The 25,270-nt window shown below is 38.7% G+C and overlaps 1 protein-coding gene across 1 annotated transcript; it reads left to right on the forward strand.

Annotated features, from left to right (window-relative positions):
- The first annotated feature begins 19 nt into the window (after nt 1-19).
- Nucleotides 20-25,131, forward strand: SGTB (small glutamine rich tetratricopeptide repeat co-chaperone beta). The gene is made up of 11 exons (XM_055790693.1): nt 20-136; nt 1,352-1,478; nt 6,483-6,586; nt 7,366-7,435; nt 12,175-12,274; nt 14,497-14,601; nt 17,431-17,569; nt 17,657-17,719; nt 19,857-19,894; nt 20,142-20,225; nt 21,654-25,131. The coding sequence occupies exons 2-11, from the start codon at nt 1,379-1,381 to the stop codon at nt 21,763-21,765; spliced, it is 915 nt and encodes a 304-aa protein (XP_055646668.1). The 5' UTR covers nt 20-136; nt 1,352-1,378; the 3' UTR covers nt 21,766-25,131.
- Nucleotides 25,132-25,270: the final 139 nt, after the last annotated feature.

A 25,270-nucleotide genomic window follows, 5' to 3' on the forward strand; every position in this document is an offset into this window, starting at 1 on the left:
CTCCCCCTTCCGCTTTCTCCCTCGCGCCGCGGCGGCGCGCGCACCCGCCCTCACGCCCCTTGTCCCTTCCCACCCGGCGGCGGCGCGGACGGCGGCGGGGACGGCGTTGGAAGCCGGGCGCGCCGCGGCTCGCACGGTAAGGGCGATGCCCTGTCCCTGTGGCGGGGGCGGGGAGGCTGCGCGCCGCCCGCCCGGAGCCCCGCGTCCCCGGCGCTCGGGGGTGGCGGGGCGGGCTCCGTCCGTGCGTTCGGTGGGCCCGAGGCGGCGGGAGGGGCCGGGCGGCGCGGCCACCGTCCACGGAGGTGCCGAGGGGGGCTCGCCAGCGGCGGGGCGCCCGCTTGTGCGCGGCAGCCCTGTCCTTCGGGCCTGAGCGAGCGGCCCGGGCCTGCCGCGGGGCACGGGCGGGGTTCGCGGCCCCTGGCCGTGCCCGTGGGGGCGCGCCCCGTCCGGCGGGACCCCGCGCTGCCGGCGTGGCGGGGCGAGCCGGCGGCTCTCCCGTGCGGGAGCCCGGGTACGGCGGGCGCCGCCGCTGTGCGTCCCCGGCAGCCGTCCTGCGGGGAGCCGCCTCTGCCCCGTCCCTACGGCGGCGGCTGCTCGGCCTGGCTTGGCGGCACGTCGGTTTGCTCGGGGGTTGTAGGGGGAAGGAACGTAGCGAGGGCTGGCCCTGGTCTTCCCGTTCGTTTAACGCCCTTTCCACCGGCTTCCCTGGCGACTGGGCGAGGTTGTGCCCTTTAAAATCGTGGTGGTTTAAGGAAAAATAACTTGGTAAGTTGGAACTAAAATTTCCTTCGAGTTATGTAACTCCCAACTGATGCTGAATGCAGATCAGACTGAGCCGGTAGTGTCACTGATCACAAGTGTGCACTGTGGTCACAGTGTTCCAGTTTTTTTGTCCAAAGTGAATATAAACCGTTCAGCAGCACAGTGTCATAGAATACCTTTTATTGAAGTGTGCTTCTTTACGTTATTATGTTTATTGTTGTGGCTTTTAAATTGATTTTGACTTCAGCATGTGCCCCAGCTTCCAAGCACGTATGTCTTAGAAATAAAATCTGAACTAGAAAAAAATAAAAATGGTAAGTTACTAAATTATTTTAGACTCAGTGAACTCTCCCACAGGAATTAACCTTGAGGAAATCTGTGCTCTTTTACTGATAGTTAGAGGAGATGATTGTAGGACTTCTCCCTAATCCATACAATTTAACCACTTGTTTCAAGGAATCACTTTACTGGGCTTTCTGGTGAAGGGTAATTTTTCAGTCTGTTGTGTGTACTTTTCACTGGGGTCATGGGAGGTTGGAATACCCTAGGCATTCGTTTTTCTGAAGTGAGAGAACCTGTTGTTTTTAAGACATAGGAGAAACTCACTACTTTCAAGATGTCATCAGTCAAACGCTTGGTTTATGCAGTCATCCATTTCTTGAGAGAGCAGAGTCAGATGGATACTTTCACTCCAGATGAGCAAGAAAGCTTGGAAGGTAAGTGATAAAGGTGCTAATATATATATGCATGTATAATACCTACACATGTATTAAATTGCTAGATGTATTTTATCATAGAAAGTAACTGCAGTGTCCTAACTGAAACTGCCACCAAATATTATCTGTGAAGAAGATCATGATCTTAATGTTTCTGAGATTATTAATTTTAAAACATCTCTCATTTTTAAAATGTTCTAAAGTTACAACATGTGTACTACCTTAAGCAACAGGTATTTTGAATCACAAGTTAAGCACTGCTACAGTGCAGACTATGGTAATGATTGTGTACGTGTCCCACAGATTTTTGCCTGCTGATTCCTTTTCTCTTTACTTTTATGTTTGGTTTCTTTCTGCATTTTGTGTCTGATAGTAGCTGTGCTGGCCATGGAGGAAGTAAAACAATTACCATATATTGGTTTTGGTATATGGGAAGAACTCATGATAAAATAAATGCTTTGCATTTCTTTTTCACCTGAATAATGATTCCAAACAGTGCCCGGTAGTGAATTCATTTTCAGTACGGTATAGTTTTTATTATACATCCAGGTGTATCTATCTGTAGACGTAGCTACAGAAAGAGCGACTTCTGTGTGTATTCCTCTTTTGACACACATTCATTAAGTCTTTGTAACTTCATAGTGTCTGTCTTTCTCCTTCATACTGCTCTTATTCCTTTTCCCTAATTCCTGGAGACATCATAGCGGGTGGTATCACAATGTAGAATTAAGCCAGAGAGGAACAAAAAGTCTTAATTCTGCAGTGAACTTTTCGTGGTGTCTATTTAAAAGACCTCTGCACTGCTTCAGGAAGTCTTTGGTTGTAACACTCAGCCAGAGGAGGAATTTGGAAGCAAGAGAGTGAAGTCTAAGACCAGCAGTGCAATAAACAACATCCAGGCAGTTGATCACTGAGTTATCCGCAGTCTGCGGTGTAGAGAGTAGCCTTCCCTGAGGTGCAAGTCAAGTCCTGCTTCTCAGAGGCATAAACTTAAAAAGATAAACCTGGGGTGTGCTTCCTTCCAGTGTCTATTGGTTTTACAGTGTAGTTGTTCACTAAGCAAGAAAGAGACATTTGTATTGTGATATTCAAAGGATACTGCCAAAAGATTTTGTTTTACATCAGAAACTGGAGCATTTTGTACATTTGAAAAGTGGTAGTCATCTATGAATTTAACCTGAATTGGGTTATGATGATGTTCAGCTATGAAAGAAAGTAATGTTTTTTGAACTCACGTAATGAGAGATGAAGAGTTCTCCTTTTGCTTTTATAATAAAACTGATAAACAGTGGGTTATATCTGAAAATTTACCTGACAACCTGTCTTAGGCCAGCCTTAGCCAATGTCAATACAAAAGAATCAGTTTTAAGATTCTGTTTTCTGAACAAAAAATATTGTAAAACCTCAGCTGTGCTTAAATGGTGATACAAAATTTACCATTTTAATACAGATATGGAATCCTAATTTTAAAGCTGTACCCTGCCAAAAGCATGGTACCATATGCAATGTGTTAAAGGATAGGAGATGGGCATTCTGAATAATTGGCTTGTTTTAGTTGTGCAAAATAATCTTTAGTGCATGTGGAGTAGCAGTAGCCCAAATCCCACCCACTGAAATGTTTAATGTTAGATGGAGGTATAAGGGATGAAAAAATTTGACTGATGTTTTTCGTTGGTACCTTGTGTATCTACTTGGTGCCTCTGAAAAAATAAAACACTGTATGATTAAGTGTCTATGCCAGGAAGTGATTTAAACACTTCCCGTGCCCCACAAAACACACAAGGAGTTAGAACATTACAAATAAAATTGAGACTTTATCAGTAGAAGTCTAGCATGTATTCAAACCACATTTATATTGATAACCTGCATTCTGTATGTTTGAATCATATACCAATGTCAATGGTAGTGTAAATTTCCTGTAGGGATTTTGTACTTGCATGGTGAATAAAAATGCCTTGTTTTGAGAAAGCAGACTAACTGGAAGGTAGACCGTAGAAATATACTCTCCTGTAACTTAGGATCTAGAGCAGCGGTCCAGATTTCTGGTAGTTAAATATTCAACTCTGTTCTGTGAACTAGAAACTTTACTTCTTCCAGGTTACATTTTAGACAGTGTATATTATGGCAGTTATTTCTCTTTCCTGTTTACAGTTTCTTTTTCTTTTTTATTTCTTGTCTATAGCACCTGTTTCTGTGGGATTAAAGCAGAAACTCACTACAACATGCACAAGGCTTTATTTTTTTTCTTACTTCTAAGATCAATGTACTGCTATGAATTTCTCTAAGGCAGTGTTTTCAAAACAGTGGAATGCATCCCTTAAGGCAAGGGATGCATGTAATGCTGGAGATGGGGAGCCTTGTTGTGTAATCTGAAGCAAGATGACACCAAGTACTAAATGGACCTTAACAGCCCAATTAATGTTGATTATTCAGTGATCAATATCCCGCATATCTGCTATGATGCCTTGATGTTGCTTGCAACTTGTGCTTGGACAGCAAAAAAATCTGGAGCTATGTGACACTGGGGATGCTGAGCTGGGCTCCAGCATAGCCCAAGTGCTCTTGTCAGGTAGTAGGTGTTTGTGTGAGTCCCAGCTGTTCAGCAGGGAGGGAGGTATCTGTACTGGTTTGCAAGGTGGTCAGCACAAGCTTCAGCAACTGTGTAGGCCTCTGAAAGTGTGTGTGATGATGGAGATAATAGGGAGAACATATAACTTTGGCCTGATTTGGAAATCAGACACAGGAAAAAACTTAGATTAATAGCTCATGTGGTACCGCAAGTCTTTCCCAACTTACTGATGATATTGAGCTTGCAGCAGTTGACAGTGCTGCACTTTGGTAATGGGTTAGTGAGATGCTGGCAGTCTAGTCTCTTGAAATACTTTTCAGACAAAACCAAATCTTCAGTCCTTTGATTTTACTGGGGTCAGGTTTTTATGTCACATTAAAACAAGTTAGTTTGTTGGTCTTGTCACAACTTAGTACACCTTCTGATTTGGAAAAGTTTCTGGTTTGGCTATGTTTATTTTTACACAGGTTTCTACTGTTGACTTGCATGTTAACTAGTGGTTATTATTCTAATCTATGGATTCATCCCATAAGAGATCCTAATTTTGTTATACCTGTGATAGATAAGATTGTAAGGGTTATAAACTCCATTTTTCAGTTAAAAGATAACTGTGGGAGTTCACTGTAACAACTGATTATTTCATGGAAGTGCTTACCAGTAATAATACCATACTCAGAATTGTTTTGTTTAAGCATAATTTGCACTGCTGCACTTTGCAGGAATCTCCTGTATGAGAGAGTTTGTTCTCGCAGTTTTAATGCCTTGAGAAGGATAAAGGAAGGATTTGTATTTGAAATTGATACAAAACTACAAATGAGGTGAGGCATTTAGGAAAGGGAACGCGTTTAGGTCAAAATAAGTTTGAGGGGAAAATTGGTAAGTATACTATGGCAAGTGGCTTCCTATGAACTTATATAAGGAAAAACAAGATATGCAGTTCCACTGATTTTATGATAGGCTTGGTAATAAGTATTATTAATAAATAATTCAGAATTCAGCATGAGTGCTTGCTTTACAAGAATTAAGTTTTTCTACATATCAGTAGACAAAATACTTTAACCCAAATGTTTCAGCACTCTTATTGGGTAATTTAGAACCTGGCAAATTGATACATTTTTAGCATTTATAGGTTATAGGCACAAGTTGAATGCATATTTAGCAAAGTATTAAATTGTTGCATGTTATTAACATTAATTTTGTATCACACTTGACTCCTTCTGAATAATGTCTATTCTATGTTATCAGAGTTTTCTGAGAAATGACGTCTTCCAGGTTTTACTATTCAGTTTACAAGTCTACTTCTGCTTTTCTCCCAGTTGTGATGTAGAAAACAGGGTCCTCATGTTGGTGGTACTGTCATTAACTTTCAGTAATTTTACTTCTTTAATTTTGTGACAGGGTTCAGGTTCATTATAATGTAAATAAGAATTCAAATTATATTTATTTTATTGATATTGGACTGAAATTAAATTTAAATTCTAAGATTCAGGTTTTACTGATCCTTAATGTGAATTCAGCTACTCTTGGTTATCTATAGTTCGAGTTAAAAAAGTAATTTTTCTCTTCAAACTAGGCTTTGCTTCTTTGTTCCTCCTCAGTTTTCAGTCTAAAACATTTAGATGATATACTTTAATAAAAAACTAGATTCCCAAGATGATAGGGAAAATGATAGAATTCGAGATACTATGATTAACAGAATACATATATCTATATGAATTGTATATAATAATTTATCTTCTTTTGTCTAAAAACATGTGAGCACATTGAAAACTTAAGTTAGGTATTTGGATCTACTTTTTTTGTAGAATTACTTATTGTGAGTGTATTTGCATTATTGGAGGTTTGGGAGGGTTGTTTATTCCTTACACAACAGAACATGTGAAAGGATAGTGCAGATATTTTTTTTAAAAAAATAGGATAAAGGCTTGTGATTAATGAAGCATTTTACTAATAAACAGTGTCTTCACATTAATATATCCTGTTCTAGAAAAAGGTAAGGAGTAATAAGTATCTTGCATTTATTCTTTACCGTAAAGGGTGAGCCATATTCTTCCAACTGTTATGGCACACAAATATGTGGCAGTTGTGGTGTTTTGTGGTGAGGCATGTGACACATGCATAGTTGTATTACAAATTGTGGTGGTTTTGTTAAATACTAATATTTTTATGTTTTGAAAAAAGATACTAAATGATTGAAATAAAAGTTTTAAATTGGTTTAAGAATAATGGCTGAAATATGTATGGATTCTGTGTAGCTTATGCTATTTTTCAGCAAGTCAGTTCTGTGGGGACAGAGTCATCTCTCTTTATGTTCCAAAGACCTGCTTTTACTAGCTGAATAAGGATGTGAATCACAGCTTTATAAATGAATTAGTGAAATTACACTTCTGTTGAGAAACTAGTGAGTTTTTTATTGTTTTCTTCTTCCTTGTAAGTTGCAATTCAGTGTTTGGAGACTGTCTTTAAGATTAACCTGGAAGATACTCATCTTGCACCTCCACAGCATTTGATAGAAATGTTCACAAATTCTTTTCACAAGGTAAGAATTTAATTTAGATTCTAGAGTTACTCTGTGAATATGTGCTAAGATTTTATATTGTATACACAACCCTAAAGTGCTGTATAGGTCAAGACATCATGGAAACTTAAGGAAAACATGAAAAAAATGACATTTCCATAGAAGCTTTCAGAATAAGAATCTTTTGGGGCAGTGGGAAGAACTGACTTCAGCTAGACAAGGATAATTCCATACAGAAAATTACTATGCACTGGATGTCTCATTCTCACTTGAAAAAATTTATCCTTCAGGTAAGCATTTTGTAGTTCCTAGGGATAAATATCTGCGAAGTGCTTGAGTTCATTCGTAGTTTGTTGATGCTTCTCATTCCCTTCTGGAAATAACTTAGTTGTTCAGTTTTAAAAATATGTCCATGAACACCAACCTTAAAATGGGAACTTTAAAAATGTGTGCTAATAATACATGTTATTTGGAATCCCCAGTACAGGAGGCACAGGAACCACCAGGGTGGCAAATAGGAAAGTCAGAACTAAGAAAATCAAGACTGTAGAAATGTATCAGCTCTCTTCCCCTTGACTTCCTTAAAATGTGTGGTGAGCCGTAAGGTTTTTTTAGTAGTAGAAGGCAAGCTATCTTTCTCTTCTAAGGGTATTTAATGATGTTTAGTTCTTTCATACTTCCTGTGCACTACAGAAAATCTGATTGCTTGTTGATACAATGCTGCCCAGAATGAAAGAAGTTTTTAATAAAATCAGGGCTTAAATTTTAATGAAAAAAATCTTGGATTTATTTACATACAGAATGACATGCTGCCTCTCTCAGATTCTTTACCAGAGGATGTTGAAAAGGCTGACCAACTGAAGGATGAAGGTTTGTAATAAACATAGGAATAAACATCTTATGCTTTTAGTAAGATTTTTGAGTTAGCATGGGTAGTGATAGTATAGCAGTGGGGCAATACACACCCTGCACAAAAACTTCAGCTTGTATTCTCTGGTGATTGTTGTGTTGTAAGAGGGCTAAGTGATTTGCTCCATCTGGGGTTTAAGAAAATAGTCTATTCTCTCCCTTGCTCAGGAGGTTGCTTAAGAACTAAGGGGTAACATGTGAAGTCCAGGGCAATGTTCCTGAGTAGTAGAAGCCTTAAGGAATGAACAGTTACTGTTCAGTATACTGTAGATTTCTGTTTGTCCATGGAATTGGTATACAAGTTTCTACTTTATATTGAAAAGGCTGTTTGTTGTCAGATTATGTACTAGCTGAATATTAAAACATTGGTTAAAAGCTGACCCAGCTGAAGCCAGTAGAAAAATCCTTGTGAAATTACTAGGGTTATTTCACATATGGGAAATATTTTGTGTGCTCTATAAAAACTGCAGAAAAGCCAGTTGTATATTTTCCCTTTGATAGGTGTTACTGCTGTTACGTGAGGAAAAGCAGCTGTACTGTAGAAGTCTTCACTAATGCTACTCAAGAAGGAATCCATTTTGTTTATAATCCATTTATTATAAAGAAAGGGAAGAAAATAAAGGCGTGTAGCACTGATAACTGATATGAAATGTTATCAGGTGGATTGATGCTTTATAGATCATATTTTTTATGACCTGTTAGATTTTAAGATATTTGAGTTTTATAGAAAAAAATAAGTTTCTAATTGCAAGGCAGATTTAATCCTCTCAAAAAATTCAGGATAATGATGTGGAAAAAGTTCTAGGGTTTTTGAGAATGAGTTCCATGTCCGTTATCTTAAAGCTGGTCATCTGTAGTCATGAATGCAGTCTGTTACCACCTCTGAAAGTAAGTTTTCCTAATTGTTGAAGTTTCTCATTAGCTCTTCAGTTCTAAGGATAAGAGTTCAAACAAAGTTAGGTCCCAAGCGAAAATTAGTTTGTAGGTTGTAATGTACCATGCAGTACATGCTGGCTTTTCATTTTGCTGTCTCTTAACTGTCAGCTCATGGAAAGTGAAGAGTACCTGTAGCACTCACTATAGTTATTGGACTGTAGAGATATTCAGCGCTTCCCAGGTGTAGGTGTTAGAGCAATGCCTGTTTTAAATCTGTGACTGTCTTTTCATCTGGCAGTCCACAGGACTGAGGAAATGAAATTAAAGTGTGCTATGTGTTAGTTTGTGTGTGGCATTACTAAAGCAATTCCATGTCTGAAAAAACTGGAAGGGTCTAAACTTAGACAAAGGGCCATTTAAAGTGTCAGCTATCAGGGCATTAGTAAGTAGTTTGGAACTGCTTGAAATACCTCTCGTTAATTTCCCATAATAAAATCAAAACTGCCTGTCTTGTTTTCTAATGCTGATCTGTCATTAATCCTCCTCATTTTCACACATGTAATATCTATCACGACTATCATTCTTTTCAGTTATGAGTATCTTCTGCCTTGAGTTAGGGAGATAAATTCAATAACTTGGGGAAGTCCATTTGACCTGTATCTTCTGTAATAATGTGATTCTATAACTATGCCATTTCCTCATTTCTATCGTACCTTACCAACATAACTTCCCTTACCTTTGTAGCCACCAGCCTGCTCCACTTCAGCTCTTAAATTAGTCCTAGGATTTGTAGAAATTGGGCAATGAATGGCAAAATAAAATCAGATTGCTGAATTTTCTTTATTGGTTGCTATAAAACCAGGAAGTAATGTACCCTCCAGACTTGTAAATACTTGAATTTACTTGCCTACCCTTGCGTATCACTTGACACTTTGGCTTAATGTAAGCTATGTAAGAGCACAGATTATGTTCAGGTTTGTATAGTGTAACAGTGGCTTGGCCGGAAAAGATCTGTGTGTTACCACAGTATAAACTGTAACAATAGGTAGTATTTTCATTATAGAGGGCACACATTCAAAAGTATAACCATTTGTGGTTTGTTTTTTTAAGAACTTTTGTCTGGCATTAAAATAAAATATTACTGTTGCTTTTCCTTTTGTCCTGAATTGCTTAATCTCAGCAGAAATTGTGGGTCTGGCTATTCTTCTGTTTTCCTTTAGCCAGTTTAGATCTGGAGAGAGAGTGCAAAAAAGGTGCCCACTGATATTAACTCCAGTTTAGCCCTGTACCCCAAGTCATCCTTAGGTCAGAGCAGTATGGAAAATTCTAACTTTGATAGTCGATGGCGGTTTTGTTTTAGAGAAAGGTTAACTGCTGCAATCTTGTTGAGCGCAGATAACTTGCAAGTCTTTCATCTGGTAACAGTATTTAGTGTACAGACCTTTGCTTTAGATCAAAGGAAAGATGTGTAGATAGTGGGCCTGTTGAAGTGAGACACATATGGTTACATTCTGTGTATATGTTGAAGGTAGACATGCAATTACAGTTTCAGTTTGCTTTCCCACTGACAAGGATTGCTGACCGTAAGTCTAGTATATCACTATTTGGAAGAGGTGATTTTGTATTACTTTGATGATACTTAGTTACTTAAATCCAGTTTTGTTTATTAAGCTCTCCATGTTCACAACAAGTATAGTTGTTTTCAGTTAGTACAGGCACCTAGGACTGCTTGCTTCACAGTGGTTTGCTTTCTGTCGGAGGCAAAATGTTGCACTGAGCTTTTCCTGTGAGGTGGATGGAGAACTGGCTGAACAGCAGAGCTCAGAGGGTTGTGATCAGCGGTGCAGAGTCTGGCTGGAGGCCTGTAGCTCACGGTGTTCCCCAGGGGTCAGTACTGGGTCCAGTCCTGGTCAGCTTACTCATCAGTGAGCTGGATGAAGGGACTGAGTGTCCCCTCGGCAGGTTTGCTGATGATACAGAGCTGGGAGCAGGGGCTGATACCCCAGCAGGCTGCGCTGCCATTCAGCGAGACCTGGACAGGCTGGAGAGTTGGGTGGGGAGGAACCTGATGAAGTTCAGCAGAGGCAAGTGTAGGGTCCTGCACCTGGGCAGGGACAACCCCACACACCAGCACAGGCTGGGGCTGACCTGCTGGAAGGCAGCTCTGCGGAGAAGGGCCTGGGAGTGCTGGAGCACAGCAAGGTGCCCATGAGCCAGCAGTGTGCCCTGTGGCCAAGGCGGCCAGTGGGATCGTGGGGGGATCAGGAGGAGCGTGGCCAGCAGGTCGAGGGAGGTGATCCTCCCCCTCTGCTCTGCCCTGGTGAGGCAGCACCTGGAGTGCTGTGTCCATTGCTGGGGGCCCCAGTTCAAGAGGGACAGGGAACAACTACTGGAGAGGGTCTAGCAGAGGGCTACAGAGATGGTGATGGGGCTGGAGCATCTCCCTTCTGAGGAAAGGCTGAGGGACCTGGGCCTGCTTAGCCTGGAGAAGAGGAGACTGGGAGGGGATCTTATCAATGTCTACAAATATCTTAAGGGCGAGTGTCAAGAGGCTGGGGCCAGGCTTTTTTCAGTGGTGCCCAGTGACAGGACAAGAGGCAACGGGCACAAACTGCAACACAGGAAGTTCCACCTGAATATGAGGTAGAACGTCCTTACCTTGAGGATGGCCGAGCACTGGAACAGGCTGCCCAGAGAGGCTGTGGAGTCTCCTTCTCTGGAGATTCAAAACCTGCCTGGATGCGACTGTATAACCTGCTGTAGGTGAGCCTGCTTTAGCAGGGGGTTGCACTAGATGATCTCCAGAGGTCCCTTCCAACCCCAGCCAGTCTGTGGTCTATAGAAACCTGTTGACTTATCCCTTCTCTTGCTTATTTTGGGAGAGAGTTGAAATATTTTGCCAAAATACAAGGAAGTCAGTGAAAGTCTATAACTTTCCTGGTAATTTCTTGACATTTCTGGGAAAGCAGTGCGTCTGTGTGATCTAGCAGTCCAAAGATCTGCAGTTGCAGAACCAGGGACAATCTTAGGCTTGGGCACTCTGTACTAGGACTTTTTATCTACTACTTTGTGATTGGGAAGGAAAGAAAGTACTGGGACTGCTCTGTGTTGGTGAAGAAAGAATGAATAAGATATCATTTGTTTTGAAAGACCTTACTTTAGAATTTTCTTTCCATAGAAAATTGTATTTTTCTGTTTTTTCACTGGACATTAAAAATATGAAATATGAAACTTTGTTATAGAGTAGAAGTTCTGAGGTTTGTTGGTGAGAAATATTTCTTCTGAATCATTTTAGATTGCCTGTGCTGTACATACTTCTCATTATCTTAACGATTGAGTTCTGTAGCTTCAGAAAAGTGGGGTTTATGTGCTTAGTTTTGCTTTTGATTTTCCATGTTATATGAACAGTTAAAAGCAAGTTGTTGGGATATGTGAGAAAGTAAGATCAAAGAGGAATCAACATACAGCCTTTTGGATTACAAGGCTTGCAAAGACAGTTAAGACTGATGAATCTATATTAGAGTGGAACTGCAATTACAATTACACTTCTCAACAAAGTGATCTTTGCTTAACAGCAGAAACTACCTGGAAAGTTTAAAATAGCAAAATGAGATGGGGAAAGTTTATGGGGTGGACTACAACGTACATAATAGACTTTATGGACATAGTAGATATTTTTATGTGCATTATTCCATGGCAATTTTATTCAAATTATTAAAATGCAATTGTAACTACCATATATAGATGCTGTAATGTGCTCTGTATCTTTCATACACAGCACTGTTTCTTTTAACCACTAAAGAGCTTTTTATAATGTATTTCAGGTAATAATCATATGAAAGAAGAAAATTATGGTGCTGCAGTGGATTGTTATACTAGAGCTATAGAACTGGACCCAAACAATGCAGTCTATTACTGCAACAGGTAAAATAAAAACAATACACAGTCTTCATTCCCAAACTTCATTAACGTTATTCAAAGATAAATTGTAAAGTAGATCAAAACAGCACGACAATATGAAACCCCCACTATTTAAAAATATATCATGTTAAATTTACAAAGGATCCAAAGCGGAAGTGAGCTCATTCAGTGTATCTCTATCAGTGAAAGGTGTGATACGGGCTTTAAAATTACTTGTAACACTTAAGATCAGATTTTTGTGAGTTAAATTGTCTATATTAAATCATAACATAGGCTGTGCTTCCCAGTTGAGAGTAGTAAGAGCCTTTTTTTCTGATGTTCTAGTGACTCAGCTGCCATCTCTATCTCCCCTAATACGGACTTTCCCTGGAAAAAATATCATTGTAGGAATACCACTTTGGAGATTTTAAGCGTTGTATAAATACACAGCATTTTATGCATGACCTCTTGAAAAATAACAAGGCTGCTGCTGTTAGTTTCATTGTGAAGTTTCATAGTGAAGACACAGTGACATGGGAGCATGTGAAGTCTGGAAGTGCATGTTAACCCAGCAGCAGAAGTATGCTCTTTCAGTATACTACCCAGAAGACCAGCATAAGAGCAAAGGCAGTATAGTCTGTGAGCCTGCTGGAAGCAGCCTGCCTTTAGAGCAGGGGTCCTCAAACTACGGCCCAGGGGTCGGGTACGACCCCCAGGGCCCTCAGTCCGGCCCCCAGTATTTACAGACCCCCCTGCCCCACCCCCGCTGGGTGTTGGGGGGGGGAAACCAAGCAGCCGCAGATGACTGCCTGCCACTGCATCCGCGCGCCGGACCCCTGGTTAAACAGTTTGAGGACCCCTGCTCTGGAGCCACTCTGCTCTACACTCGTCAGTGCCCCTGTTACCAGAAGGATATCTTGACTTGTTGTCATTCTGGCCCTGTGGCACTATACCCAGTGGATTTTTCTATTTTTGAGCTGTGCTTCCATTACTGCAGAATTTAGTTTGTGATAAATACAAGTGAAAGATTCAGTGTTTCATGGCAAGCATAAAGAGAAAGAAAACGCCGTTTACTTATTTTACATCTTTCAGATGGCAGTTCAAAGTGTGAATCATTTATTTTCCTTGAGAAAAGTTATCACATAAGTGATTTTAGGTATAAAATGGAAATATAAGACCAGATTCAAAAGCCTTCCAAAATCACTGAAAGTTTCCTTAGTAGCGTGGGCTTAAGCACCAAGTCTGTAATCAGCAAAAGCAGAAATACTTCACTCTGTGTGCTGTGTCATCACATACCACATTTCTGAGGACCAAAATTAATCTTGATGTCAGTAACCACAGTATTGTATGAAGTTATTTAAAAAGACAGGCAGTTGCCTGGAGTAATGCAGTATTTGAATAAACATAGGCCTTATTCTTATCTTTCTTAAGCTAGTTTGGGAGCAGTGGAGATGTATTGCCTTCAACAGTATTGCTTTTTACTCACACCAGCGAGAAAAAGAGAGACCTGAGATGCCCTAGAAGTTTTAACTCCCATATAAATTTTTTGTAAATATGGAGAAAACATTTTTTGTTCAAACACATGGAGATTAAGCATGGGAAATTTCAATTATTAACCTGTTCCAATGTCCTTTTTAATTTGGGCAAGTCTCTAATATTGTTGTATAAAGTCTTCAGCCCTTAGTATTTGTCTTGTATAGAGATGCAATTGTAGTGTAGTAATTCCGAGATTATTGAGAAATGTTACCCTGATTTATGTTGCAAGCATGAGCTGCTGGATGAAAAACTGAGCAGCGAAAAACCACAGCATTCCTCTGAATGGCAATAAAACGGTACTTTTTGCTAGAAAATGCTAACTGTATAAAAAATATCTGCTTAAACAATGATTTTATGTAAGTTATTACTTCAGAGTGTTACATCATAAATCCTATTACAAGTATTTTATGTATAGTCATATGCTGGTTCTAAAACATTAGAACTATTTATCTTTTGTGTCCTCAAAGGGGAGTGCATGTTCTCAAAAGCACTAATCTAGCAATGGACTGAAGCACGTACTTAATTCAGAACATGAGCTTGTCCTACTTGATTTGAGGAAAGCTGAGGCATTACCTAAATAGTGACTTTAGTCAGTAACATTAAACGTGTCTGAAGTTAGTCATGGACATGTAAATATCTAAGCTTGGGTTTTTTTCCTTTTATTCTTTTTCTGACAAAGGTGTCTCACTTCCCTCCCATCTTCCTCTTAGGGCTGCTGCTCAAAGTAAGCTCAACAACTACAGCGAAGCAATAAAGGATTGTGAGAGTGCCATAGCAATAGACCCAAAGTACAGCAAAGCGTATGGGAGAATGGGGTAAGCTAATACAAATCTGAGTAAACACTGAAGACCCAAGTGTAAATCACCGTAGATTTTCTGAAATAAGTGGAGCTAGGTTGTTTTATTTAGCTGACATTCTTATTCTGAAAATGTAGCAATTCTTTGGAGAGGACCCTATGAGGCTGTCAGCTTCAAGTTTTTGATTGTGGTTGATCTCAGCATTTTCATATCAGATTTCATCATTTTGCATTTTTTTTCTTTCAGTTTATCAACTTTGCAGATTTAGTTTAGAAAGTTATGATGTATTTTTTCTACCTCCTACCTAGTTATGAATAACCAACATTCTGCAGATGGAACAGTGTGTTAATGATGCTGTTAGAGAGAATTATAAAAAAGTATTGGGGCTTCACTCTAGCGGGAACAGAGGCTTAACTTTTCTGTTCAATAGGTCTTTGGAAATAGATGTTTTAGCAAGCCTAAGCCATGTACCTTTGGCAGTTTTTCTCAGTCATGTCTGAGAGATTAACTGTATAGCCTCTTTTGGCAATGGGTCTGATTAAGTGCTCTCTGAAAAAAGTGTCAGGAGTGCTCTGAATGAGATACCTACTTGAGTGAAGAGCCATTCTTCCAGGATGTGTAGCTTTGCATTTGCAATAATCAAACATATTGTGGGTGTGGGCTGAATGCTGCATAAGGCTTCTGAGGTTATATCTACACTAGTAAATTAAAAAATGCTTCAGCTGGCACAAAATGGCCTGTGTCCATGGTATTAAAATCTAGTTTGTAGTGTGGAGCGGCCACATCCAAACTGCCTATTGCTAAATTATGTTGGCTGGTATTAAATTCTGAACCATGCCCCAAAATTGTCTGGGATAATGCTTGTTGGCCTGGGACAAAACCATGGCAAGGGGCATTTATTTAAGACCAAATATGATGGAATTCTATCACTTGAAAACTTTCAGTGGTACAGTTTTACTAATACAAATGTAGCCTGACTGGCTTTTAAGATAATTCACTCACTTTGAAACTTTAGGGAATATTGAATTGGTTTTGTCCTATTTGACTCTCTTCAGATTGTTTCTTCATATAGCACAATCCAAGATTGCCTGATTTCAGTGAAATGGAGGGAAGCTACAGGCTGATTTAACTGGAAATTGGAGGTTATTTTAGAGTTCTGGGTGTAAAACCAGTGTGCCTTTTGATACACAATGTAAGTGGGATCATTCTCAGGCAATAAAGCTTTTCTTTTTGATTGTCTGGTTGTTTTCATAGAGGATATATTTTGAGCTACAAGCCATTGTTAACTCAGCAGATGGATATGGTAATATTTTTGGCATAGGCTGAATGAGGAAACAGTGCTTGCTTAGTAATAACTGAATAAAACAAGTGCAGAAAAAAGTCTATATGACAAAGCTGTGTTTTCTGATTGCATTATGCTGGCATATCAGTTTTTCTCAAGATTTGACAGAAACTCTTTACATGTCACAGAAAGATACAGAAGTGCCACAGAAATATGCACAGATGGGAGCCAGGTAGATAGTTAAAGTAATACTTCCAGCATGACCCTGAGAGGGCACTTGTCTGGGTAGGAATTGTGAGCAAGGAAACTGCTGCCTGCTCTTCTGACTTGTGCTGTGTTCCAAGAAACAGAATTTTACATACTTTCCTTGTAAAAAAATGCAATTGCGACACAGCAATGCCAAATTGCATTTCTTGTCTGGTCAGAAACTATTCTGTCAAGTCAATAGGCCAAAAGGGGAATGTTGGTGGTTTTTTTTACGGGAGTAACGGTGTTAAGAGAGAAAGCATCGATACTACATGGATTCCTCAAGGAGCATTGTTGGAAGCTCCTGGAGTTTCATACTGTTACTGAGCTCATCATCACCGAGAGTGATGACTGTGACTGATGTATCTAACGCACTCAGCTCTCTTGCCTGAGTTAAAAGACTAAGGTCTGTTAGTGGGCATTAGCACAGGCTTATCAACCCAGTCTGTGTAGCAATGGCCTGTGTAGGATATACCAAAGAGAGCCTGGAGTACTAAATAGTGAATGTGAGTTACACAGATCTTTCACAAAATGTAGAGAAAGTCAGTTTAGTTTTGTGGCTGGCATAAATTGAAAATACAGTAGAAGCAGACAGACTTGAAACTGCAACCAGGTGGACTTCTGGAATAGCTCGAAGAAAGATGATGTTTTAAATTTGAAAGCAAATAATGTTTCAAAAGTAGTAGATTTGTCCTGTGCTGTCCTGAGCTGCTGGAGAAGAATCTTTTTCAAAACATTAAGCAGATTTCCCTGAATCAAGGTTTTTTTACAGTACCTTAGGAATGTTGCTGCTATCCTGTAGAATCCATTGTCAAGCTGTTGAAGTAAAAGATCTGTAAGGAGAACCTTGTGCTGATCCGAAGACAAAAATCTATTATGCTGAAATTTGTGGTTCCAGTATTGGGTTTCTTGAAGCTGCAGAACTCACATTAAGGGTATCTTTGCCCTACTTACCCATGCTATCCATCTGAATAATCTTTTGGAAGGACTGGAGGAAATACTTAAGAGGAATTCCTGAGCTTATGCAAAAAGTCACAGATGTTGGATCCAGTTGTGCTTTCAAATACAGACTAAATCACTTGATGATACCAAGGAGCTTTTAATGAAACTTGTATATATATGGAACAGACAATGCAAGATGAGTTCTTGAGGGATCATCTCTTCTGCAAAAACAAGTGCTTACACTAACCAGTAGAAGCTTTAACTTAGTGTTCAAGCTAAAAATTAGTTGTGAGATGCTGTTTTACTTAGAACAGAAGGTATCATTATCTTTTGATGGTAATTTATGTTCTACCCAGGATTTCTTTATTTCACATTAGGTTGGCTCTGACCTCAGTGAATAAATATGAAGAAGCAGTTACCAGTTACCAAAAAGCACTGGATCTTGATCCAGAGAATGATTCTTATAAATCAAATTTGAAAATAGCAGAACAGAAACTAAGAGACATGTCCAGTCCTGTAAGTTAGCTCCGTATCTATTTATTTACAATAGTTTTAACTGGGATTTTGTAGGTAAGCTTATCTTCAATTGCAATTTGTTTGTAGACTGGAACTGGACTGAGTTTTGACATGGCAAGCTTGATAAACAATCCTGCCTTCATTAGCATGGTGAGTGTATTTCAAGCTTTACATTATACTGTTTTAAAAATGAAGTTCTAAGAACAACTCTTGTTTAATAGCTCAAGTAATTTTAACGCTTTTTATGACTACAATGATTTCATTATACTGAATTTAAATTTTCTAAGTCATTTTGCACTGAAAACAAGAAGCGAAGCAGAAATCTCCTATAATGCCTGTCTTTATTTCCAATTGATTCTATCTTACTTATGAACAACAACATGCATAGATTAGCTACGCTGGTTTTGTAGATGGCACTTGTCAACAGCATGGTGAAAATTTCTGTTCTACATGTAGCAGTTAACAAACACAAAGAAGTCACCTCTGAAGTGAATAGCAGTTGATTCAGATGCGGTCTTCCCAAGACTAAAGTAACTCTGCTTGGCGAGAACTACCTAAGAGACCCTTCTGTTCTTACTCTGTCAAATTATCACTGACATCCTTAAGTGCACAAAACTTCATGCCATGTGCAGACAATGAATATAAATAACATATAGTGCATTCCTTTACTTCCAGTACAATGGCAAATGGTGGCTTTGTCCCTCTGTAGTTTTTCTCCAGGCACCGCTTTCTTAGCTAAATGGTATTAATTAACTTTGAAGAATGGAATTTAGAGAAAAAATGCAAAAAATACTTATTTCCTTTGACAACTCAGTTAAAAGTTTACTGCCCCTCTGGTAGCTTCATTAAGACAGGATGTTTCAGTCGGTGCTTCTGTGTAAAAGTGCACTGTATGCAAGAGAGATCAATACATCTGGTCTGATACTATGGTCACAATAGCAGAGATGGTAGGCAAGGAAGAACCGAGTGCGTTCTCTGATGGCTTTAGTAATTAAATGGCACTGGAACTCTGTGTACCACTGCATTGGCCACATGACTCAGTCTGCATCTGTTCAGAGACAAAAGATGTACTCTTCAATATGGAGCTAACTATGGGGAAAGGATTTTTTCCTTTATTTCCAGAAGATGCCTGGTCAAGTGGATAGAACACAGGGCATTCAGCCAGGAACAAAATAATTATTTTCCTGTGGCGTAGTTTTTGTCTTTAAGAAAAAAACCTGACTCACTGTCTGACCTCAAGATGGTTACTTCTACTCTCCATTTTGGGCCCCTAACCTAGATCAGACTTGTTACCGATGGAAGAAAGACAAAAAATCCTGTATTACCCATAGAACTGACCTGAATGTGGCATTTTATAGCCAACTGTAGACTCAAGAATAAGAGTTGGTTTATTTTTGATATATCTATGTAGACATATATTGATCATAAAATGAATATTGTACATATTTGATTTTTGTAGTACATTTAATAAGAAAGTGAATAAGCAGATACTGCATTGTGTCTGTTGATCTTGTGTTCATACAGACACTGATGTCTGTAGGAATTATGTTACTAACTTTAAAACATCCCCTGGTTTATTCTATAGTATCTGTCTGTATACAGGCTTACACTGTGGTAAACACAATATAATTTTTGAGGTCTCTTATGAATGAGAAATTTAAATGAACTTACAGTTACTACAAAGTAAGAAGATAGGCAGTTACCACAGAACGTACATGTTACCACAAAAGCATGCCACAAAGCAAGTTCACACACGGGTTTACTCTGCAATATTTTGTGGCTTTAATGTTAACAGTTTATACCTAGTAGTAACAGTAGCTGCAAAACTGATTTATCCAAGCCAGGAATCAACAAAATACAGACCTTTTTCCAAAAAGCCCAACAGAAAACCTTTGTCTTTGGAAGTTGTGGGTTTTTTTCTCCCAGTATGTGTTGGGTTTTTTAGGGGTTTGGTTTTGGGGTTTGGTTTTTTTAGGTTTTTTTTTTAGTTTTCTGGTACTGGGTTTTCATGTTTATTGTAGTCTTGTTTTTCATGTCTGACTCGGCAACCACTGTTTTTTATCTAACATGTAACAAATCGTCTCAGCTTCATATCCTTGAAGCAGTGTTGGTCTAATAACTGGTCTTGCTGGGGACCATGCACCTCTGTGCACATAAACCTAGGTGAAGTCTTAGATAAAACAAAGAATACAGCATGTGGGTTTGGGTGGTTTTTTTCTCAGAGTTTCCACAGTGATACCTAAGTAGTAAATGTGTTATAATTTCACCTATATATTGTCTATTCTAGGCAGCAAGCTTAATGCAGAATCCTCAAGTTCAACAATTGTAAGTATTAAAATGGAGCATCATTACAACAAGTCTCTTTAGGGGTTTGAATTAATAAGAGAAAAGGTGGATAGCGCTGTATTCCTGAAAATGTAATTTTATTTTTGCTTACTGTATGTAAAACTACTGCAGGTTTTTCCTCTTGCAGTTTATTTCCTCCCAGCAATTCAAAGAAGGAACTTTTGTTTATTGCTTACTGTAAAGGTTCCTGCATACCCTAATGCCAACACTGTGCTAACTGTTCCAGGATGTCGGGGATGATGTCAAACGCCATTGGTGGCCCTGCTGCAGGTGTTGGTGGCCTGTCAGATTTGTCCAGCCTGATCCATGCGTAAGTAAGAATCGTATAGTTCTGTTACATTTGTAGAAGCATCATTGTGCAACATCTGTTTAAAAGGGATAGTGTCAAGCCAGTTATACTGTGGCCTATCCTCATTGTATGCCTGATTATTATTAAAACTGAGAACTTACTTTCCACTATCTTGTTTGTTTGCTTTGTACATTTCCATCAACTGGAATGACTGAACTTCGTGCTCAGTTTCACTTTCTGGTTCTCATTGACCGTTTACCTTCTAAATGCCACTTAGTGAAAATGCCTCTCTAAATCTTAAGTACAGGTGCTTTCAAATTGTGTTGATATTTACTACCTGACATCCCAGACACTAGTTAGAAAAGCTACAGATTTACTTAGCACAGGTTGCAACAAATTCTGCTCTGGCATCCCTCCATTTAGCTGAGGAAGGCTTCAAGGAACTCAGTATCATGAGGAGCAGCTCAGGAAAACAGGATCCAAAGCTTTTATAGTGCAACAGTAATCCATCTGGGAAAAGTCTGCACAAAAACATACTATTTCCTTATATGACAAGACCTCTTGAAGGGCATACAATTTTACTTTATTTCAGCATTCTAGCCAGTTTCAACCTATTTTTAAGTTTTGCGCCTTTAGGGCAAAAACTGTATGTGTATATACATGTATACACAGACAGGAATGGGACCTCACAAACTCAAGGGCTGTTTTCACAAAAACCATGTGCTACACCTAGATCTGTGAAAATGGTGGCTCTCCTTCAACCTGCACTGTGGTTTAAAGGAGTCTTGATAATCTGCTACTTGGGCAAAATGCAGAAGTTACAGAGAAGCCTTGCCAGGCTGTTCACAAAGCAGTATGATTTACTTGCTTTTTCTGGTAAACCAGTGTTATGCTTATCTTTTACATGGAATTAATCTTACCTATTAATTTAACTCTTTAAGCTACAGTTCTTATGGAGATGGATCTGTCATTATTTCAGTCATACAAGACTTAATTGTATGCCTACTTTCTACTAATGATGTCTTGCTCATAAGTACAAGTCAGCAGCAGCACAGTGTGTTTCTGGAGAAACTAATATAAGGCTGCACTCCAGCTACAAGAGTGGTAATCTTAAACAACTACAATAGATCCTCTCCAAAAAAAGGGAGCAAATCACTGCAGCAGATTTGTTGCTAAATTTTAGTTTACTGAGTATAGTAATGCTTTTTCCTTAGTGTTACTAAGTAGTAGTCCTAAAGAGTGAAAATGAAAAGCTGATAATCCTGTCTGGAGAGACTTTACCTAGATAAAGTCATAATGCTACAGCTTTCCTGCATAGTCTTACAATGTTATCTTTAATCTTAACTTGCATATAATGCACCTTTCAGTTGTATTGGGATATCCTGTTTTCTTACAAATGCTGCTTGTCAGGTTTTTTTCACATGTTGATCTTAAAACTGTTCAACACAGGGGGCAGCAGTTTGCACAACAGATACAGCAGCAGAATCCAGAGCTCATAGAGCAACTGAGAAATCATGTCCGGAGCAGATCTTTCAGTGGCAGCACTGAAGAGCATTCCTGACTTAAAGGAAGCATGTGAATTGGAATGGTATATAACCCTAAAATGCATACCATAGTTAGTAGCAAAAGCACCGTTGTAACTCTTCTGCTTGAATAGAAGACAGAAAACTCTTTGTGCGTGTTTGAAAACAAGAATAAATCTGTTAAACAGATCTATTGCACATAACTTGGAACATATCGTTTATGTATAGTTACTCCTCTGAAAATTAATACACTAAATAGGTGTTCTATTAAAATCCCTAAGTACAAGTAATTTTCAATATGTGCATTAGATTGATCTCCAGGGCTACTGAGTAGGGAGGAGTTTTGTAGTGGGCTGATCATGCCTAACAGTTTAATTCTAAAATCCCAGTGCAAAAGGCATTTATTGTTATGGAGAAAATCGTTATGGCTGACTCCCTGTCAAATACTGAAGCAACAGGCCCATCTGATATGCCCCCTTTATAATGCCCATAAATTGGTGTTGGAGTATAGAGTGTGACTTAAACCTACTGCTTGAAAAGTCTGTTTCTTTAAGTCTGTGGAGGGGCTGTCATGGGTAACTTTGAAATATTTTTCAACTTCATTGGGCAGGAAGGAGGGAGATAAGTGCATATGAAGGAGTATCACAAACTGTAGGAAAAGAGAAGACACTAATCCTGAGCAGAATAATACACATAAATTAAAGTGTGACTCAGCTTGGGATAGGAAAAAGCATTAAGAAGTTTTAGGCTTTTCTACTGCCATGTATACCCTCAAATCATGACGGTAACCCTGGAGGTCAGCATTATGGCACTATTTTCCTAGGCATGGCAAACTGTATTACATTCCATATGTATGCAGTATTTAATATAAGCTTAAAATTCTTAACTGTAATAAGCTAAAACTGATCCTGTGACTGTACAGATAACTAGTACTGAAAATTGATCAAAAAATAACTGCCTCAGAAAGGATTCTTTTTCTATTCCTGTGTGATAAATCAATGGTTTAAACAATTGTGTTTTTTTAATTTTCACCACACATGTCTATATTAAGTGATGGTTATATATGGCCAAGTTAATTTTTTTTTTTCACTGTATGGTATTTCTGTTCTTAACCCCACCTTTTCTTGCTCAGTTAATCTTACTCTTTCAGAGACCACTACTCTTCTGTATTTTTATTATGTTGTGTTTTTTTTATTCTGCTTACTGTTCACACTGCTTTCTGGTACAAGGCACACTTGTTTTTACTCCAGGGAGGTTCTCAGCGCTCACAGTTCTTCTTTGTATATCCAAACTAATTTGAGGAGCCTGCTTTGATTCCTAAGACAATGTGATCTCTGCTGGCCAGTAAGACTGGAGAAGGCATGTGGTAGAGTAGTAACAGACTCCAAAATGGAGAAATACAGAGGAACTCCTAGACTTCAGGCTTTATATCTGATTTACCTTGTGGTCAAAAAAGAGCACTTCTGATAGAAGCAAACACAAATTTTGTGTTAAGTCACATACTTGACTAACATATGCTAGTTGCACATCTATCGTATGATTTGTCCCTTATTAAAATGGGGGAGAAATGCAGCTGATCCAAGAAGAAAAGACTCGGAGAAAACAAAAAAATAGGAAATACGTATTACCACCTGTTGAATAAAGAGGTAAAGCTTAACAGAGCAACTTAAACAACTTTGAAGACATTTCATACTTTATTCAATAGAGCTTGCCCATACGCAGCATTAAAATGCTTTTTTAGTTTCTCTATATGGCTGCTGTAGCTGCCTTTTTGAGGCTGTAAAGATACTTAAGCTTTACATTAAATAGATTTCCAAGTAACAGCTTCTGATATAGCACCTCATGACAAAGAAAATACTTAACAGGACCTTTTTTTCAGAGGTACCTCAGATCCTGAATCTAATCCGTTCAAGAAAACTGCTACTTAAGTTGAGTTACATATAACAGTACTGGATACAACTTAAAAGAAAGATCAATGCAGGCTGTAGAGGGGCTACAACTACTGTACAAACACTGCTTGTAGTAGTGTGTTGTGTCAGCAGAGAAATATTGCTCCTGGTATTTCTCTTGTTAAAACTTCCCCATTCCCCTTAATTCTCTTCCATATTTTCAACTGTTCAAAGCAAGTTTTACTGACTTCAGTAAGGAGAACTCTGAAATCCAGAGTGGAGTGCAAAGCACTGCAGTATCTGTCTCACTCAGTTTATCCTTACTGTATGATGGCAGTCTTCATGTGGTCGGTACCTTTCTTCTACTTTTTTTTTTTCTACTTTTAAGACAAAGTGTCAAGATCCTCTCGAGATTTCCTTACAAACTACAAAAATATGATAATATTCAAAGACTGGCTGTAGAAGTTGTACTGTCAAGTACAAGCCCTATAGATTACTGGATTTATGGGAGAACTATCCCCAAGATTAAATGGGATGAAGCATTGGTGAGTTATCTGAAAACTACTCTTGAAATAATCTTTATTGAGTGGTAACTTTCATTTCACATACTACAATATTGTCATGTCTAGGTTTTGTTCCAGGACAGATATGTAACCAGAGTATTTATTAAAAATACTGATGGCATAAGCTAACCCTTAAGGAATGTGCTACAAATGGCACAATACTTAACTTGCAAATGTTCTTTGCTGCTTGTATATTAACAGAAAAGGCTTTATAGCCTAAATAAAAAACAGTGAAACCAATAACAGGAATTGTCATTACATGCTTTTCCATTGAAACCAGGAACAGAGGGATCATTTATGCTAAAGTATTTTGCCTTGAATAGGCTAGATTGTTTCACAGTCATACTATATCTTAGTCACAGGGTGAGGATGGGATCTCTTCCTGTGTAAAAACTGCACTTTATTTTGCACTAAAATTTTTCATCCTCCTAGATCAAGTAGTAAGCTACTATGCCCATAAATACTGCTTTAATTTAAGGTCAATTGCAGTTTATTATTTAACTGAGCAAATATGCATTTAATACCTAATAGGTTTTGTGTCATTACTGTTCTATCAGCATAAGTGTGATAATTGTTAGAGAAGAAAATGTTTTGCACTCTTAATTGTAAACTCCTGTAACCTGCTTGCATGGAAGTATATTCTTCTAACTATGCCTAATTATACAACAGACCTAATGAAATATTCAGCTTAGAAATTGTTGCAGTTGCACTTTCAGTTTTGTAACAAGTACAAAGTAAAATCACTCATGCATACTGAGAAAGAACTAAAGTCTGCACCTTGGGATTCATAACGCTGTTTAGGGCTACAGAATGTCATACTAGTAAAATGGAACTTGTCTACCATTTCTGTATCTCTCCTACCTCTTATTACCATATGGTTACATCTCCTTCAACTTGTGTAAGTTTAACTTGAAAACAGATTATAAATAAAGTTATTTACCTTTTTTGTCTGGATAGTTGTGGGTTTACTGTTTTAGTTTGCTGATGTACCTACAGTAACAGGTAAACTGCATAATACATGTTTATATTGGTTATTCTGCATTTTCTTAGATGTGCAGGATATAGTTTGTTGGTTTTTTTCCTGTAGGGAC

Source organism: Falco peregrinus, chromosome Z (genome assembly GCF_023634155.1).
Source record: "Falco peregrinus isolate bFalPer1 chromosome Z, bFalPer1.pri, whole genome shotgun sequence".
NCBI lineage: Eukaryota > Metazoa > Chordata > Aves > Falconiformes > Falconidae > Falco > Falco peregrinus.

Bases quoted from the DNA above. Each gene is read 5' to 3' on its own strand.
- SGTB (XM_055790693.1), top strand. From the start codon at position 1,379: ATGTCATCAGTCAAACGCTTGGTTTATGCAGTCATCCATTTCTTGAGA. The intron at 17,570-17,656 runs GTAAGTTAGCTC...ATTTGTTTGTAG, and splicing joins TAAGAGACATGTCCAGTCCT to ACTGGAACTGGACTGAGTTT. The intron at 20,226-21,653 runs GTAAGTAAGAAT...TGTTCAACACAG, and splicing joins TTGTCCAGCCTGATCCATGC to GGGGCAGCAGTTTGCACAAC.